Source organism: Zootoca vivipara, chromosome 9, assembly GCF_965207765.1.
Source record: "Zootoca vivipara chromosome 9, rZooViv2.hap1.1, whole genome shotgun sequence".
NCBI lineage: Eukaryota > Metazoa > Chordata > Lepidosauria > Squamata > Lacertidae > Zootoca > Zootoca vivipara.
In genome coordinates, this window is record NC_142592.1 from 28,344,575 (window position 1) to 28,364,380 (window position 19,806).

The 19,806-nt window shown below is 40.7% G+C and overlaps 2 protein-coding genes across 4 annotated transcripts in view; both read right to left on the bottom strand.

Moving 5' to 3' along the window:
* The window catches only part of PTPRB (protein tyrosine phosphatase receptor type B), a 74,723-nt gene extending 66,701 nt beyond the window's left edge, over positions 1 to 8,022 (bottom strand). For both annotated transcript variants that reach the window (XR_004693330.3, XM_035127168.3), the window contains exons 1-2: positions 7,888 to 8,022; positions 6,382 to 6,780 (exon numbers count right to left, since the gene is read on the bottom strand). Coding sequence is in view for 1 of the 2 variants with exons in the window: in XM_035127168.3 (XP_034983059.3) it covers positions 6,382 to 6,780; positions 7,888 to 7,963 (475 nt within the window). In the remaining variant the exon portion in view is untranslated. The remainder of the gene's footprint in view (positions 1 to 6,381; positions 6,781 to 7,887) is intronic.
* A 3,371-nt stretch (positions 8,023 to 11,393) lies between these two features.
* Positions 11,394 to 19,806, bottom strand: part of PTPRR (protein tyrosine phosphatase receptor type R) — a 106,968-nt gene continuing 98,555 nt past the window's right edge. For both annotated transcript variants that reach the window (XM_060279667.2, XM_088676728.1), the window contains 4 exons: positions 16,318 to 16,428; positions 15,642 to 15,799; positions 13,566 to 13,679; positions 11,394 to 12,034 (listed from right to left, as the gene is read on the bottom strand). In XM_060279667.2, the coding sequence (XP_060135650.2) occupies positions 11,941 to 12,034; positions 13,566 to 13,679; positions 15,642 to 15,799; positions 16,318 to 16,428 (477 nt within the window). In that variant the 3' untranslated portion in view covers positions 11,394 to 11,940. The remainder of the gene's footprint in view (positions 12,035 to 13,565; positions 13,680 to 15,641; positions 15,800 to 16,317; positions 16,429 to 19,806) is intronic.

A 19,806-nucleotide genomic window follows, 5' to 3' on the forward strand; every position in this document is an offset into this window, starting at 1 on the left:
CTATTGATGCAGCCCAGAATTGCATTGGCTTTTTTAGCTGCTGCATCACACTGCTGACTCATGTCAAGTTTGTGGTCTACCAAGACTCCTAGATCCTTTTCACATGTACTGCTCTCAAGCCAGGTGTCTCCCATCCTGTATTTGTGCCTTTCATTTTTTTTTGCCCAAGTGTAGTACTTTACATTTCTCCTTGTTAAAATTCATCTTGTTTGCTTTGGCCCAGTTGTCTAATCTGTTAAGGTCATTCTGAAGTGTGATCCTGTCCTCTGGGGTGTTAGCCACCCCTCCCAATTTGGTGTCATCTGCAAACTTGCTCAGGATGCCCTCAAGCCCATCATCCAAGTCATTGATAAAGATGTTGAACAAGACTGGGCCCAAGACAGAACCCTGTGGCACCCCACTAGTCACTACTCTCCAGGATGAGGAGGAGCCATTGATGAGCACCCTTTGGGTTCGGTCAGTAAGCCAGTTACAAATCCACTGAATGGTAGCATTGTCTAGCCCACATTTTACCAGCTTCTTTACAAGAATATCATGGGGCACCTTGTCAAAGGCCTTGCTGAAATCAAGATAGGCTACATCCACAGCGTTCCCTTCATCTACCAGGCTTGTAATTCTGTCAAAAAATGAGATCAGATTAGTCTGACATGACTTATTTTTCAGGAACCCATGCTGACTTTTAGTGATCACAGAGTTTCTTTCTAGGTGCTCACAGACTGTTTGCTTAATGATCTGCTCTAGAATCTTTCCTGGTATTGATGTCAGGCTGACTGGGCGGTAATTGTTTGGGTCCTCTCTTTTCCCCTTTTTGAAAATAGGGACAACATTTGCCCTCCTCCAGTCTGCTGGAACTTCGCCTGTTCTCCAGGAATTTTCAAAGATTATTGCCAGTGGTTCTGAAATCACCTCTGCCAGTTCTTTTAATACTCTTGGATGTAGTTCATCTGGCCCTGGAGACTTGAATACATCTAAACTAGCCAAGTATTCTTGTACTACCTCCTTACTTATTCTGGGCTGTGTTTCCCCTGCTGAATCATCTGCTCCATATTCTTTAGGTCGGGCGTTGTTTTCTTTCTTAGAGAAGACTGAGGCAAAGAAGGCATTGAGGAGTTCTGCCCTTTCTCTGTCCCCTGTTTGCATTTCACCATCTTCTCCTCTGAGTGACCCCACTGTTTCCTTGTTTTTCCTTTTGCTACGGACATACCCATAAAAGCCCTTTTTGTTGCTTTTAACCTCTCTAGTGAGCCTGAGTTCATTCTGTGCTTTAGCTTTTCTGACTTTGTCTCTACACGTGCTGGCTATATGTTTGAATTCCTCTCTGGAGATTTCCCCCCTTTTCCATTTTTTTGTACATATCCCTTTTAAATCTTAACTCAGTCAAAAGTTCTTTAGATAGCCAGCCTGGCTTCTTTAGGCACCTTCCATGTTTCCGTCTCATTGGTATTGCCTGAAGTTGTGCTTTTAATATCTCCCTTTTAACAAACTCCCAACCATCATAAACTCCCTTCCCTTTTAGTATTACTGTCCATGGGATTTCACCCAGCGTTTCCCTAAGTTTTCTGAAGTCGGCTTTCTTAAAGTCTAGAATTTGGACCTTAGTATGCTTGGTTGCTCCTTTCCGCTGGATAATAAACTCCAGAAGAGCATGGTCACTCCCACCTAATGATCCTGCCACTTCTACCCCACTAACCAAGTCATCACTATTGGTTAGGACCAGATCTAAAATGGCTGATCCTCTTGTTGCTTCTCCCACTTTCTGGACAATGAAGTTCATTTGTTTTTCTCACTTTTAAAGTGTCATATGCATCAAAATGCCCCTCTACACAGCGTAAACAGGGCTTTATCTAAAAGAAGAATAAATGGGCACTAATCTGATATCAGAAATGGCAACATCCCCAAACCAGCAGGGGAACATTCCAACCTCCTGCTATGTTCTAAAACTATAAGGTGGTCATCCTTGAACTTCAGAGGAAGACTCCAATGTGGAACCATTGAATTGCAAGTTATCCATAGAATGACTACCATCACTTCTGGATTGAATCAATCAACACAATGGGTTTTATTACACTAAATGTGTTGTTTTGCTTAGCAATGCCAGGACTGGAACAAATAATAACACTGTGCATATTGGAATATTGCATGTGACTGTGGTTTTTGTTTTTTGTTTTTTAAATCAGAACTACAATAGAAGAAATGTGGTGGAGGAGTGACAAGTGAAGCTTAAGGCCCAGGCTGTGTCCACTGGGAAGGACTGTGATATTTGCAAATTTTAGTAATCTTTTTCAGGTTGCATCCTATGAGCATTTGCCTGCAAATACTATCGAACTCAATGGGGCATACTCTTGAATAGAAAGTATGTTTGTGGCAGAGACAAAGCTGATTTCAAACCTGTGGGTTCAAAAGTAGTTTGTGATGCTGCAGAAGGAGTTGCTGTTATGGTTTTACAATCAATGTTATTTTATTGGCTACAGTAGTTGATTTGTATATTTGTTTTGTTTTTGTATTGACTGTGAGCAGTGTGGCAGATACAGTAGTAGTAGATTTTGATAATGTAATAAATAGTCAACAGTGCTGCTCAGCTCTTAGTAAGGTTTCCATCAACAGAATGGGAAGGGAAGCAATTTTTGCTCCCACAATGTCCTTACACACTAAGGATGAGCCAATCCATCAATGTTGGTTTTTCTCAAGTTATCATTCTTGCAGTAACAAGTTCAACACCCCACATTTCCACATCAGTTTGCATTTTTTTTTTAATATTGTCATCAAAATTCACCAGCATGTTCGTCAGATTTTCTCAATGCATGCTAATGTTATTTTCACTGATGCTAATGTTATTTTCACTGATACATACATTTTTGTGCATGGTTTACTGCAGTATATGTATTTTTTTTGTACACCGCAATTGCCTGAAGAACTGCATTGCAAAATTCAGGGAAGTATGAATTTTAAAGGATGGTTGTGCTTTGGTTCTGAAAGTGCAAATTTGGGAGGTTCAACTTCAAATACAAACAGAATCAATTTTCTCCCCCATCCCTACCCCACACCCAGCTAAATCTGCTCTGAAAGTTTAGGGACCATCCAGAGCAGATTTAGAAAGGCAAGAAGGTGCAGGGGAAAAGGGGAATCACAGAAAATTGCTTCCCTCTTTATTCTGCTGAATATCGGTCAAAGGATACCACTGGATAAGCAAATCACCACCATCATTAGAGCAATAGTGAAGTCACAACCCTTACATGCCTTTGTATGTAATGGGACTCATTGGATCACGACTTTGCTCTCATAATTGGGCTCGTTGAGTCATAGCTGGACTGTTTAGGAGAAACTATAAGTGCATTCTTATCACCATGCCTTCCAAATGCACATCAGTCATTTAGCTATTATGCTATATCCTTTTTGCTTATCCTCTGTTTTGTCTACTTAAGACTGCAGACAAAACAAAGGGAGGATATAAAGTACGAGTAAAATGACTCATGTCACACTTGGTGTCTGATAAATTTTTTTCTTAGTCGAAATTAGGATTCTATTTGGGATTTTTAAAAAAATTATTAATGTTCTAATCACAGTACAATTTAGTCAATCAATAATATGTAGAGTTGCTCTTCAAATAAAACTAAAAATGAAATAGGTTAGCTTATAAAATAAGATAAGGATTGGATTTGCAACCACTGAACCATTGTTCCTTCTCTCTGCTTTGTGAACTATCCACTCCCCAAATTTATCTAGCAAGCTATTTTTTTTTTAGGACAAATTGAAAATAACTGTTTAAATAAATGAGCCTTTTCCTAAGTTATATAAGTATGTTGAGTCTCAAAATTTGTGCAATGCTGATAAGATTTACAGCAAAATCATAGCCATGCCTACTCAGAAGGAAGTTCAATGAAATCCCATATACACTACATACAGAGAGCTACAATTCTCAGAGTGGCTTAACAACCATTCCTGTAGCATGGTGAGGGGAATAGGGGGTCCTCCTAACAACTCTCAGCACCCTTAACAAACTGCAGTTCACAGGATGCTTTGACTTATTGAAGTAGTATGACACAGATTTAAAGGTATAGGAGTGCAAAGGCTGAAAATCTGTATCCATTTACAGTGGTACCTCTACTTACGAATAACTCTACTTACAAATGTTTCTACTTACGAACGGAGCTCCATCCGCCATCTTGGATGCGGTTTAGATAGGATTTTTTCTACTTACGAATTTTTAGATAGGGTTGCTTCGACTTGCGAATTTTTTCTCCCAATGCATTCCTATGGGATTCGACTTACAATTTTTTTCGACTTACGAATGTGAGTTTGGAACACATTAAATTCGTAAGTAGAGGTACCACTGTACTTGGAACTAATCCCTGTTGAACTCAAAGGGGCTTACCACTGAGCAGTGCCAGCTCACCAACGAAGCTAGCTGAGGCAGCCACCTTGGGTGGTGGGATTTCAAGTGGGTGCCCCACCACCCTTGTGGGTGCCCCACCAGCCTCCCCAGCTCTACTGCTTGTGGAGAGGCACCAGTGGCTTCCGCAGAACTCTGTGTGCTCTTTTAAGATCTTGTGAGATCTTGCCAGAACTTGCCACCGCCCCTTGGCAGGCACCGCTGCACAGCCCATTGTGCATTTTCTTGGAAAGGTCTTTCACAGAACTTTGGTGGCAGCAGGGGGGAACCAGACGTCTTGAGTTTTTTCACTCAAGTGTAAAATTTTGAAGAACTGTTGCCAGATAAGAAAACTTTGGAAAATTATATTTAAAATGAAAGAAAACATGTTAACTATATTGGAAAATGGAAAATGGGTGTGTAAGCCAACTTTTCTGTGAATTTCTCCAGTATTTCTTCTATTGTATCCTGCTTAGAATCTATGGTACTAAGCAGCATATAAATTAATAAATAATACAGTTCTATATTACCTGCTTATTATTAGGATTACTACATGCTTGTAAATGCTATGTAATATCAGATGAACAAACAACGGAGGAGCTTATGTTTGTGAAAATATACCTGCCTATGCACCACTACTGTTGCTTGATTTTTGTTTTTAAAAGATTGCTGGTTTTTGACTCTTCATTTCTGTGATGAAATGTTTTAAGAGGGAATGTTGTGTAATTTGCATACTCCTTTTTTGCAGACTGTATCAGACCTGCACACAACAATAAACAAACCAAGAAAACCAAGAAAGGCCATTTAAAAGCTATTTCAGAGTACCAAAGGACCAAATACTATAATTGTCTTACTATTTATTAAATTTATATTCAGCTTTCTCCTCCAAGGTACTCAAGATGGCACACATTGTCCCCCCCTCTTTTAATCCCAACAACAACAACCCTGTGAGGTAGGTTAGGCTGAGAGGCAGTGATTGGCGCAAAGGCATCTAGTGAACTTCATGGCTGAGTGGCATAGCTGCCAAGTTTTCCCTTTTCTCACGAGGAAGCCTATTCAGCATAAGGGAAAATCCCTTAAAAAAAGGGATAACTTGGCAGCTATGCTGAGTGGGTATTTGAACCCTGGTCTCCCAGCTCCTAGTTTGACACTATTACCCCATATTGGCTTTCAGCTAAGAAAGCACCTGACAGGCTAAAAATACCTAAACATACGAGGAAGAGACACCCTATTTCTTTCCTTTAAAATGTTGCTTTGAAGCTACCCTTAATGGCAGGCTTCCTCAAGCTTAGCCCTCCAGATGTTTTTGGCCTACAACTCCCATGATCCCTAGCTCATAGGTGCCAACTCCCAGATTGAAAAATCCGGGATTGGCAGCAGCGCGGTACCGGAAGTCGCGCTGCGGCCATTTTGGAACTTGGCAGAGCAGCACCGGAAGTCGCTTCTATGCATGCTCTGCCCATTTCCAAAATGGCCACAGTGCCAGAAATCGCTTCTGCGCATGTCCAGAGACTCCAGACATGCGCAGAAGGAGCCTCCCCGGGCCGGTAAGAATCCGGGGGATTTACGGGTTTTTTTAAAAATCCGGGCTGCCAGCGGGAAACGCCTGGAAAAACGGGGGTTTCCCAGGGAATACGGGAGACTTGGCAGCTATGCCCTAGCTAGCAGGACCAGTGGTCCGGGATGATGGGAATGGTAGTCTCAAAACAGCTGGAGGGCCGAGTTTGAGGAAGCCTGCTTAATGGCTTTTTATTAGTGCAAATTATTACTCTCCAGTGACTTAAACGTCAAGGCAGACTGGGCCATGAAGCTGACTGGGTGACCTTGGGCCAATCACTGCCTCTCAGCCTAACCTACCTCACAGGGTTGTTGGAGGGAAGGAGGGGGAAGAACCACATACACTACTTTGAACAAATAGATATAAATGCAAAACAAAACAAAAACTTCCAAAATTGGTCAGCGCAAGACACACTTTACGGTTCATGGGAATCATATCCAAAGGAGTGGCTTACCATTCCTTGAGCACAGGTTGTCATGGAGAGTCTCTCCTTTCTTGTTGACGTCAATTCTTTTCCAACTATGAAGATATTTCCTCCCCATCTTCACTACTACCGTTGAGCCTTGTTTCTTGAGGAACAGAAAGCTGTTTTTCACCTCAAGGAGTCCTTCCCTGCTGTGACAGGTCCAGCTGGGTGCCTCAGAGCAGTTGGTGGTGATGGCTTTGCGCGAATGGGCCGCCTTAAACCTGCTGATAGCCAGACATTGGCCAGATCTAACATGGAGGAGCTTTTCGTTCTTCATCCATCTCCACTGCTGGTTTATATTGGTCAGGTTGCATGTTCCCACATATACTGTTTTATTGCTCTCATAAATACATTGCTGTTTGAGCTCATGGATAATCAGAAAACCACCTGAGAGGGGAAATGAAGAACCCATACAAATGGGACAGAGTGTATGTTAATGTTCACAGAACAGAAACAATAGCAGCCATACAGCTCCACAAGTGTGAGAACCCATTTCCATAACCATTATCATCTCACTATCTTTCTGTTGTGCCACTCACCTACAAATCATGGTAAAAAAGAAAGTTCACAGTTGTGTAAAAAGGAGGTTTGGGATCATGGTGGTACAGACTTTTTGCATACTTCTGTGGATTCCCTAAACTTAATTCCTCTCAGAGTACCGAGGGGGGGGGGAATCAAACCAAGCCATTAACTGCCCATGTTTTCATTTCACAATGAAACAGTAAGTCAAACTCTTAATAATCCTTTTAAAAACTGGTTTGCAACATGCAAACCATTTGCTTGAAAGTGTTTTCAAATCTGTCTCTGCCTCTCTTGCCCTTGGGCTCTGTTTCCTTCATATAAACATGAGATATGGTGTTATTAATATAAACTCCCTGACTTATGCTGCTCATTGCAAGGCGGTTTCCATTCACTACTTTGCAATAATGGCTGACTGGTACCATGTATACAGCAGTGGTTAGACTCAGGAATCACAAACTCACAAGGAATCACCCCCTTGCATCACAAAATAAGCTCTTTCCCATACCATATTTTACAGCATGGAATAAATACAATTTCGGTATTAAACTCTGCCGGACTGGCTGCTCCCTTTTTCTGTATTTCATTTGTAATTAGCTGTGGGATCGTTTATATTACGTTAAGTTCTAGCAAAAATGTATCTGTAAAAGCCTCTGATTTTATAACTTGCCTGCACAAAACATGGATAAAGTCTCAGAGCTCCTCACAAATGAGCATGGACCAAAGAGAGTGTCCAGTGGGGAGGACCTCCCAAAGAATGAAGCAATGATTCAAAAGAAAGTTTATTTCCTTTTTTTTGATTGAAACCTAAACAATCTTGGGTTTTACTCGGCCAATGCCTCTCTCCCTTATTGTATAAACTGAAGCACGGAAATAATTCCCTTTCAGCAACTCAGGGGAAACTCCCAGGAACTCTTGGGAACCACAGCCAGATCGAGCAAGAAACACAAAAATCTGAAGGGGAGCTGTACTTACCAGAGATCCCAAAAGCCAGGCAGGTAGAAATTAGAATGTGAAATAAACTCTCCATTTTCCTTCTAACAACTCCCATTGCTTCTTTCTCTCTCGCTCATTTTTTTTTCTTTTTAGAAAAATGCATACCCCAGATAAGTGAAGCGAAGGCTAGGAAGGAAATGTGCCTTCACAGGAGGAAAATGTCAGTGACGAACACTTCCTTCTATTCAATTGTTTTTTGGGGTTTTTTTTTATACCACTTTGTCCTTTCATATGATTCTATAGCATGCACTAGCTATCTGTCCTGGCTAGGCAAAACACAAGCAAAAGAGGGGTACATTTCAAAAACAAATACAGGGCTTAAGCATCTTTGAAAACTCAGCAGAAGAAACAGAGGAAAAGGGGCTATAATTTCCTTTAATTGCCTGTCTGTAAACCATTCTGTGTCTGCAGGTATTCTTGATTGGTCGATGTAAATATATACTATGTTGTCCTGTAAACACTCAAGCTTGTGTAATGATATGTTATGAATCCATCCAGGAGCGCTGTGTGATTAGATACCACGTTTGACTCACACCCAGGAGTCTCTCCCATTAGGCTTATTCACACATTATATTGTCCCTATGGGTGTACAAGTGTTTGTGTGAAAGAATGGACACTCGCAGAATTGGGGCAGCTCAGCTGTTCCGCACCCAGGTACACAAATTGAACACTTGCTGAATGTCATGTGTGAACACTCCTATTGCGAGTTTAATTGATGCTGATGGCCTTGGACCTTTTGTATTAGGAAGCCAGCATGAAGGGAAGGCCATGACACTGAATTCTGATTCTTCTCTCAGTTGCACAGTGGTACCTTAGTTTTTGAACGTAATCCATTCCAGAAGACTGTTCGAGTTCTGAAATGTTCAAAAACTGAAAACTCAACAGCCGATAGCTAGCATAGCTGCCAAGTCTCCCGTATTCCGCGGGAAAACCCCATTTTTTCCAGCTGTTCCCAGCCAAAAAATGGATTTTTTTGTTTTCCCCCGGTTTATTCTGGTGCGGAGGCCATTTTGGAACTGGGTGGAGCATGCTCAGAAGCAACTTTTGATGATGCTCTGCCCAGTTCCAAAATGGCTGCAGCGCGACTTCTGGTGCGACGGCCATTTTGGAACTGGGCTGAGCAGCATCAAAAGTCACTTCTGAGCATGCTCCGCCCAGTTCCAAAATGGCGGCACGCTACTTCAGGTCTGCTACTTCTGGTCCGATCCCTTATTTTTCAGGCAGGAACTTGGCAGGTATGGATAGCTAGGCCTCCGGATCTGGCACTCAGCAGAAGCTGCGTGCCATGTTCAACTTCCAAGGCGTGTTCAAAAACTGAAGTATTTACTTCTGGGTTTATGGCATTTGAAAACTGAAACATTCAACTTCTAAGACATTTGAAAACTGAGGTACCACTGTATCCTTTTTTGATCCTACCTTGTCCAGATGGCTGGAACACTTTTATGCAGTGTCTGCCCCTTCTGAGTGTAGAACTGTAAATCTTAGGGCTTCTTCCTTTGTCCCAGGAAGACTGGGGCACACACATGTCTTTCAATCTACCCACCAAGATATACCCATGTCTATCTGTGCTATATCTCTCTGGTTTCTCTCTGTTTCTCATTTTCTCAATCTTAAATTCAGTTCTTCACAATTCCGCGCAATTCCTATTTTAAAAAGGCCTTACAAAAATTAATCAGTATTTTAGTGCAGATTTATTCTAATATCCACATTTGGGTATACAATTTTGCCTAAAATACACATTGTTGCAAAGTGGTTTCCCTAATATAATGCATTTGTGTATGTTATTTTCAATAATATACAGTAATCATTTCTATGTACACTTTCACCTAATATAGGCATTTTGGGCACATTGGCTGGAGAACTGCATCACAAATTTGGAGAAGCGTGACTTTGAAGGATGGCTGTGTTTCAGTTCACATTTTGTTTCAGAAAGTGCAGATTAGGTAGCCTTTAAATGGAAACTGAATCTCATTTCGCCCCACCCCATGTATAATCCTGAGGTACCTTGCACCCTTGGCTCTGGCTAATTGCCTCGTCTTTAGCCAATACTACTTGCACATATCTTTAAAGATGGGTATGTCAACTTCCGTAGCGCTCACATCCAGAGGGGAGATTTCTGCACTGCAGGTTGAACACTGAAGTACTCAGCTGAAATGACAGAAAATGTTTCAGGGAAAGGCCCTATGACCTCACCAATGGCCTCACACCACTTTCTGCCAGCTGAGGAGATGGCCCAGAGCCAGCCCTACCATTAGACAGAGTGGGGTGGCCCCCTTTAACAGCTGATGCTGGGGTGGGTACAATTGGTGAGGTGTTGGAGGACAAACCTATGTGTGCTGAAATGAGGCCTGTCCTACAGGCCGTAGGAAACTAGTCCGCTCCCCCCGAGTGCACCGGAGGGCACGGTAAGGCTCAGATGCCAATGGGACTATCTTTTGTACATAGAATTAGGGAGGGGGTCAATTTGTCCTTCACCTCAAACAGAAAAGACATCTTGGATTAGGCCTAGGTAGACCAGGGGAAGGAGCATATTACAGGGTATTGTGGGAAGTAAAATGCCCAGGGCAGGGTATTCCGAGATGAGTATCACTTCAGCATGAAGCCAAGAGACAGACTTGAGTTTCGTGGGCTTGCTGAGGGAGAAAAGTAGGACAATTGGCTGGTAATCAGTGAAATAACATGAGAAAAATATAGACATATTGAAATATTTTGTATCAAGTTTATTGGTTGGAATGAAGCAAAGCTAACATAACTGCTTTAGAAACTCATTATCAAATCCTATGCTGAGACTCCTCAGTTCTTGCAAAATGGGGGGTTTTAGCGATACTTTTTTTGTCCTTACAAACTGATCACTGCGAAGATAAAAAGAAGAAAAAACCACCAAGATCCTCATGGTTCATTCTAGTTTGTGTTCCCCTGAACACCCATCCATCTCATTACAATAAATGGAACTTCTTGTTGTTTTTTAAAAAAGCTTTCGGTAAAAGACAGGCAAATATTTAAAATTCTTACCATTTAGTATATGTTACAAAGTTTCTCTTTTTCAAAAATTAAAACGACTCACGCAATTTACAAATACACCGGATTCTGTCCTGGAGCAAAAAGCAGCTTCTAAGACAATCGACAGTATCAAATATATACATCAACATTGGGGGAAAAAGCCACTGGGCTCAATCCACTGGAAATGTCACTTGTGCAAGCGCCAATGAAGCGAAAGGGAAGTCCACAAGGGTACAGCAACCTCGAATGAAACACAGGATTTCTTTTATAACTTTTATTTGTTTCAGTCAGGCTCGCACAGGAAACACTCCCTTTGTGTGGCCGCCATTGTGTTTCACAATGCTTTACAGAATTTACTATACACACTTAAATATCTAAGAGTACTTGGGAGTTGTCGTATAAGACAACTTGGGAGCTGTCATATAAAATACCTAACCGATTTCGATTAGTTTCAAAAACATTGGGCTTTTCTTCTGAATGCTTAAAAAAAAAAATGTTTCCATTTGAACCACTTGCAGCTTTCAGTGGCAAGGATCATAAAGGGCTAGGAATAAAGTTTACCACATAATAGGTAATAGCACTTAACAGGTACAGTAGAACACCTGACAGCCTATTCACAAGACAGACTTTTTGTTGTTGTTGCAAACGTTAAAGCATTTGTACACATTTCTTCAGTGGAATTTCCCAAGTCCATCTATCGGAGAACATAGAAACATACGTTTACATACATTCTGTGTGGCAGATGCCACTAATACAGAAACAAATCCTCCATAAGATATATATGTGAAATCCAAATGTAACATCAGTACATTAACCTTCATTTAAAAACTGGTTCAGGGAACTCACAATACATTCAAGACAAAGGTCCGTCAATCTTGTATGCTTTTGTTTTTCACCATCCACCTTCCTTTTACAAGTTGGCTGCAGCGCCACGCCTCTTCACAGCTGTAAACTCCTTGAAGAAGTTGCTGGTAGGTAACGAATCAAATTACCCCAAGAGAGATCAACATATTTGCTTCTTCCTTCTTGGTTTCACTGGACAGCTTCAGCAGATGGCCTGCTTCCGTACAGGTTCAGCGCATGATGCACAAATTCATACTGTTCACTGGTTTGGACCATTCCACCTCTGCGGGCAAAAAAGGGGAGGTTGGAAAGAGAGTGGCAAATGCAGAATAGTTCCCACCACCCCAGAGAGCTTAAAGGGGTATCACTGCTAATGGCATGGCCGTTCAGATGCTATTGAGCTCCAGTTCCCATCAGGTCCAGTCAGCATGGCCAATAGGGATGCTGGGAGCTGTAGTCCAACAAATATTTGGAGGGTCAAAGATTTCTCATCTCTGGCTTATGGTGTGTAGGTTCATTTCTGTCTAACAAGGTTTCACGTGGGGTTCTGTATTGGCCCCCAATACGGTAATGAGCAGAGAATCGGCTGCATTTTATATTTCATGCTATGAAAATCTAAAATTACACTGTCAGATTTTGCTTCCTCTTTTTGCAACGTGCAGTGCCGCAGCCACCAAACTATTTATTCCAAATTAATTTGGACGGAGCAACGTGCGTCTTAAAACGTAGCAGCAAATCAAAACCTGGCTCCCGGTGTCAATGCATTTTCTTTCTTACACTAAATATGTGACCTATTGTGACCATAGGGGCACATGTACAAAGAGCAGGTTTTCCTGTCCTTTTTCTAACGCCTCCCAGACTTCCTGCCTTACCAGCTGACACAGAAGAAATTCTGCAGCAGTGACTCACTGACTGCAGCATTCGGCAGCGCAATTCTTACTTGGTTTTGACCATAAAAGTATAGCGTGTGGACACCTATGACAAATGTGTTAAAAGTCACTGCAAAAGTACCCTGGAGTTTCTGCACTGCTATCAAACAAGGACCCATACTAAAGGCAGGGAAAGAATTAAGTACCAATCCTACCACCACCACTACCACCACCACCACTTGTCTGCTGAAAATTGCAGTCTGTTGAGGTTGCTTTTTAATATTTTTCTTCAAAAACTCCATGCTAGGGATGGGCGAATTTGTCATTTTCACTTTGTCTCCCTTTCTACTTTTTCCTGCCCTAAGCTCTGTTTGCTGTAGTTATGCATTGGTTTGTGTTAAAAAGCAACAACAGAAAAGACCTCACAAAAATTATTCAGCATTTTAGTGTGCATTTCTACTAATATACACATCTTCGCAGGCTGTTTTGACTAATAAACACATTTCTGCAAGCACATTTCCTAATATAATGCATTTTTGTACTTTATACCCATCAGTGCATGCATTTTGAAGCATACTGTCCACACAAATACTCATTTTTGTACACATATTTTGGTTCAGGAATTGCATCACAAAATTTCAGAGATGTGCGAATTTGGAAAGATATCCAAGTTTTGGCTCACATATTATATCCGAAAGTGTGAATTAGGTATTGCAAACCAAACCGAATTTATCCCCATTCCTACTCCAAATGAATTTATTGAGTCTTCATTATACACAAAAGTGAGTTTGTTCCTAGAATGATTCCCTAAGGGTCAAACTAGATATGATGGTGGCAATGCATGAATGGATCTCCGTCTCTTTGATGTTTTGGCAAATGGTCTTGGGTGGGGGAAATGACCAGGACTCGGACTGCAGATGGATTTTGCATGTGGCATCATCTTACCTGTCCAAACGAAGTTGGCAGACAATGCTTAATGCGTCAACAACTCCTTCTTCCTTCAGCTGATGGCAACCAATTGCGGTAGCAATGAAACATCCAGTCCTTCCTATTCCAGCACTGAAAGTTTTTTAAAAAAAGCCACACCAAAGATCAAAGGGAGTAAAATGTCAGTCATTATCATCTTCCATCATCTGTCAAAGTTCTATCTAGGGAGAAGAAGGAATGGTGAGCCACAGGATAATCTTATTGGTTCATAATTCACCCCACACACCTACAGTAGCAGAAAATATTAATGCTTGGTGAATTAGTAGATTGGCATTTTTAGGTTTCTATTCTGTAAAAACACATATGGCCCTGATTAGGTTGATGCAGGGGTTTTCTTTAAAATTGTTCTTTCATTGGTTTTACTTTATCCTTATAAACTCAGTTTGAAATCACCCCCCCCCCCCCAAATACTATGAGGGATGATCAGGGCTGGATTTAGGTTTGATGAGGTCCTAAGCTACTGAAGGTAACGGGACCCTTTATATATTCAGCTGTCCTTTGTCAACAACAAATTGTTGCTGTTTTTTGTGTTGAATATATGCTATATGCCAAAATGACTGCAACTATAAGGAATGTCCCCAAGCAAAAAACTCAAAACGAGTGGAAATTGGTAGAGGACTATCTGAAAAAAGAAGGTATAAAAACTGATCTGGTGATTTGCTTAAATTAAGTAATGTATGAAGAGAGATATTTATTAGATACAGGAAGAAGGCACACCTGTGGAAGGTGGTTCAAATACAAGAACTTAAGAAAGCGAGTTAAGATGGGTGAAAATTATAGGAAGAAATATGCTAACAATCGTAAGTATTTTAATTTAAAATTTTTATTGTAATTTTCTTTGTCCTTTTTCTTTTTTCCTTTCCTTTGTTTTTTTTTGAAATTTTGTGTTTTGATTTCAACCTTTTGTATATCATTTGATGTGTATTATGTTGAGTATAAGTTTAGATGGAATTTTATTTTCAGCATATATTCTTATGTTCTGTTTTTGATATATATATTTTTCGGTTTCTTTACATTTTGTAAATCTTCTGTTTTTGTTATATTTTGTAATGTTTTAAAGAATTGAAATAAAGATTTAATTTTAATTTTAATTTAAAAAAGAATATATGCTATATGGTAATTTATAAACCTAATAGGTATCTAAAGCCATTTGCACATGCAGGATGTAGGCACCCTATATATAGAAATGAGAAAACCAGTGATATTTTAGGGAGCAGGCTAGCATAGGAGCCTACACAACACAAAACACTGTTGCTGTATGTAGGTTTTATTTTATTTGCTTTTTATCTTATATTTTGGAAATGTACCTCCAGGTTTTTCCCCCCTTTAATTGTTTTGGGGGCCCCCAAGAGAGTGGGGCCCTAATCTATAGTTTGCTTAGCTTATACGTAATTCCGGCACTGGGATGATCTTGCCTTCTATTCATACAAGATTATAATGTTTGAAATCAAAGAAAAGAGGAAAATTGTTTTCTAAAAATAGGAGAAGAATTTAGACATGTTATCACTCACAAGGAGTGTCACGTGTGCCCTTTCCTCAAAGCATGAAAGGTGTGCTTCAATCTGCCAATTTCCCTCCTAGTTTTCTAGGTTTGCTTATGTCTCAGTTTGCTCCTTTCATAACTGAGCAGCAATCCACAGCACAAAATGTTAATGGTTTCCTGCCCCAGCATGGTGGGAACGTGCAATTGCACATTTCTCTGCTTTATTAAAAATTAGCATATAGAGATATGCTGAGGGGGAAGTTGAGGCAATGCCTTGGCAGAATAGCAACGGTGTAAAGGTAAACACATTTCTGCGACTGCAATTCTAATTCAGTAGAGATGTTGTTAGCTGCGTTGGGATGGGAATAACCAGTACAAGCTTTCTGTGTTCCTATCAAGTGGCATCAGGAAAATGAGAAGATGGCAGCAAAGGGTGTCTTTATATAGTGATTTGGTTTCTGAATCCCCCCCAGCACCCCTATAGAGATTCTGCTTCACTGAATTTGCAAGAGAAACAACTTTTTTTTAAAAAAAGAAAGAAAGCAAATTACCTGCAGTGCACAATTACAGGTCCTCTACCAACGGATGCCACGCTGTCCTCTTCGACATCCAGCATGAGCTGTAGAAGGGGCTGAGCACTATCTGGAGTTTTGTGGTCTGGCCAGGATGTGTACCAGTAATGTTTGACATGTCTTGAAAGGCTTCCTTGCTGAAAAGAAACGTGTACATTGGTGATGAACCACGAATAGTGCTTTCTTAATTGTATTACTCGTTAAAAGAAGACACAAGCAGATATGGTAAAGGTACCCCTGACCGTTAGGTCCAGTCGTGGAAGACTCTGGGGTTGTGGTGCTCATCTCGCTTTACTGGCCGAGGGAGCCGGCGTACAGCTTCCAGGTCATGTGGCCAGCATGACTAAGCTGCTTCTGGCGAACCAGAGCAGTGCATGGAAATGCCATTTACCTTCCCGCCGGAGCGGTACCTATTTATCTACTTGCACTTTGACATGCTTCCAAACAGCTAGGTTGGCAGGAGCTGGGACCAAGCAACGGGAGCTCACCCTGTCGCAGGGATTCAAACTGCCAACCTTCTGATCGGCAAGCCCTAGGCTCTGTGGTTTAGACCACAGCGCCACCCGCAAATAGTGCTTTCTTAATTGTATTACTTATTAAAAGAAGACACAAGCAGATAAGGTAGGAGACGAGAAATGACCAGAACTTGTATTACCTTTAATGTAAGGTTACGGACAGTGTAATTCTCACATTCTTGCACACTGTTAACAAGAACTTCCACTTTTCCATATATCCCTCTCTTCTCCGGCCAATAGAGCACACATTTCTGGAAAAGAGAAATTTTAAAATGCTTGATTAAAAACAAACAAAGCCCATTTTGCTTGATAGTGGCGATGGAATAACTCCCTTCTTAGAACTGCTAATATTTAAATATCATTTTTAATATAAATGCTAATATTTCCAATACTGTCCTTATTTCCCATGGGCATTTTCTGGAACCTGACCCAGTTTTGCCTCCTCTTTGCCTTTTGGGGAGAAGTTGCAGGTGTCTTTTTAAAAATGTCATTTGAGTTCAATGGTACTTACCCTAAGGTAGGTGTAGGTGTATGTGTGTGTGTGTGTGTGTGTGTGTGTGTGTGTGTATCGTGTCTCCAGCCCACACCTACATAAATGCATATGCAGACACAGTACAGCACACCTACAGCATATGCTAGCCTTTCACACCTTAGTGAGACTCACTTTGAATTTTGGAAACAGATTTTATGACGGTTCGTGTTCTCCACCCTCTACACATCTTTAACTGAGGCTTTCCCATCCTTTGCTCCCCAGATGTTGTTGACCTACAACTCCCATCATGGCCAGTGCTGAGAGGTGATGGGGGATGAGGTCCAACAACATCTGGAGAGCAATCCAGAGGTCCAGTGATCCAAGCCAATGGTTTATGTTGCCAGAAAAAAATAATTACTCAATCATGGCCTTTCCCTGTGAACTTTAGATGCAAACCTTGAATTCAAATGCATGCACATATATTCATAACACATTTTAATTACTTTGCAAATTTATTACAGTTGCCTTTACAGGCCTTGTTTTGTGAATAGATAACAGAAGGTGTGTGTGTGTGTGGGGGGGGAACCAACATATAATTTATGAAAAGGAAATGTTACAGATCAGAAATAGTAGCTCTGCATGTTCAAAATTCATTTAGCTAATACATAGAATATTGACTGACTTCTTTTCCATTGAGTTTTCATAAAAGTCCAGTTTCCCCACTGTTAGAAGCTTCTGTTTTTTAACTGCCTACAAATTTTTAAAAGCCCCATTATTATACCAGCGCCTATGAAATTATTTTATTTAAATCTCATGCTGCACATAAATGTCTTGATTAAAAACCAATTGCTATATTAAGGCTGCAATCCTCTCCACATGGAACTGGAAGTAAGCCCTATTATAAAAAAGAGACTAAGCATGACTCCTTCTGAAAAATAAATTCCGTGCATTAGCATACATTTACAGTGCAATTCTATACTTGACTATTTAGAAATAAGTCCTACTGAGTTCAGTTGAGGTTACTCTTAGGTAAATGTGTATAGTGCATAGGATTGCAGCCTAAAATACTATTTTTTTTAACCTTGTATTCTTATGTGCATGAAAAGACTTTTTACCCACCATTGCTGTATGCACCTCTTTTTAAAAAGCAAACACACACTTAAGTTTTTGGAAAAGCTGAGAAACTTCTCGCTCATTTTGTGCCTCCTGAGTGTCCCCTGAAAAGACTGTCCTAGGGAACCCCACTTACCAGTTACCACTTTCTATTTCTGGAACAGCTTAACAACAAGAAAAAACAACAACAAAGCCAACCAACAGAACAAAACAACAGGCGAAACTTTTCTTGCCCCTTTATCTCTGAGCTAGGAAACCCTCATACAGCTGTTGAAGGTGTAAAAGCCACAGCAGGGGGGGGGGGAACTGCAACATTCCTGTTGTGGATTCATTTTGCAAGTTATTTTGGATCGTAATTGCAGATCATTTCTCTGCAGGTTTGAGAACTAGACTCTGAGCTAGTTTCATTTCATGGCAATGATTCTGCATTGTTGCACAACTGCAGTAAAAAAGGTTGAAAATTTCACTGCTCCCTTTTCCCTTGCCCCCCCACCCCTCACAGCTCCATGATAAATTCATGGCACTTATCTGTAACTGCAAACATGCATTTCCCCTCCTTTGAGCAAATGAAAACCACAGATATCTGTACATCCCTATGTAATAACTGGCTTGCTATTGAAAACCAAGGCTGGTCCTTTTTATTGGTTTATCCACTTGTTTCCCTATCTACCTAGTTTTGTATGGCACCTAGTGTTTAAGTATTATCATTATTATTATTATTATTATTATTATTATTATTATTATTACGGTATTATTATTATTATACTGGTGCACCTGCTAGTGAATAGATTAATCACCAGTGAAAAGCAGGCCTAAGCCCATTAGTAAAAGGTAAGAGTGAAAATGAATATATATACTGAGGAAATTGTCTCAGTGATAGGATCACCATTTCTCCCCATAAAGGGCAATGGAGTGATTTACAAGTTCAAGAAATATATAGAAACCTGCCCAAGGCATTAGATCAGAATTGGCTTGAACAAAACTGAGACAGGACTAGAAACAAAAGGCTAAGGGAGGAGTCTTATCTTCAGTCCACAGTAACAAATGTAATCCATCAGGTTGTGGAACTCCAAGATTTGAAGAAGCACAGGAAAACATTCAGGGGAAACATTGCAGAGGGGAAAACCTCTGCAAAACAACACAATGAGGAATGAACATGCTCGATAGGCATGGAGTGCTAATGGACAAGGGGAGATTGAAAATGGGGCTGGGTGTGAAATGGAGTGGCTGCCAACTTGAAGAGGAACACTTCATACTGATGGCGATGCTCTTAGGCCTGTTTGGGGTCCATTGCAATTACAGTGGTACCTCGGTTTATGAACACAATTGGTTCCGGAAGTCTGTTCATAAACTGAAGCGTTCATAAACTGAAGCGAACTTTCCCATTGAAAGTAATGGAAAGTGAATTAATCCGTTCCAGATGGGTCCGCGGCGTTCGTAAACCGAAAATTCGTAAACCGAGGTGTTCATAAACCAAGGTTCCACTGTACGGCTCTTATGTAAAAACTGCTACTGACAAGCAACATAATGTTGCTGCTCTTTTGTCTCTCTCCCCAATGTTTCTATTCTCTTTCATACGGATATTGTATGCTATTCAATTCTGTTGTGTTGCCTGCCCTGAGTTCTTTGAATGAGAGGTAGACTATTAATGGTCTAAATTAATAAAGAATGCTCCAATCAGCTGCCGTAAAGTCTCACTGAAAGCAACTAGAGGTGCGGATGGTTTACCTGCACTCTCTCCTCTGGCGAACATGGATTTAGCAGTAAGCCACTCAAAATGCTTGGTTTTTTGTTTTTTGTGGGGAGTGTTGGGGTTTTCACATTTTCATCCATGCCAGTACTTTCCAGATAAAAACAACTCCCCACTCTTCTTTGAAAGTTGACGAGCAAACAAAGATATGAATCCTCATGACTCGAGTATTTCATTGAGGCCTGATACCCTCAAGGAAGGGTCATCTGAAACACTGGAGGCATTATATATTTCTTATTAAAGCTTTTACACAGCTTGGCACCATTTCGAAGCTTCATCTCTTCTCTTTTTTAT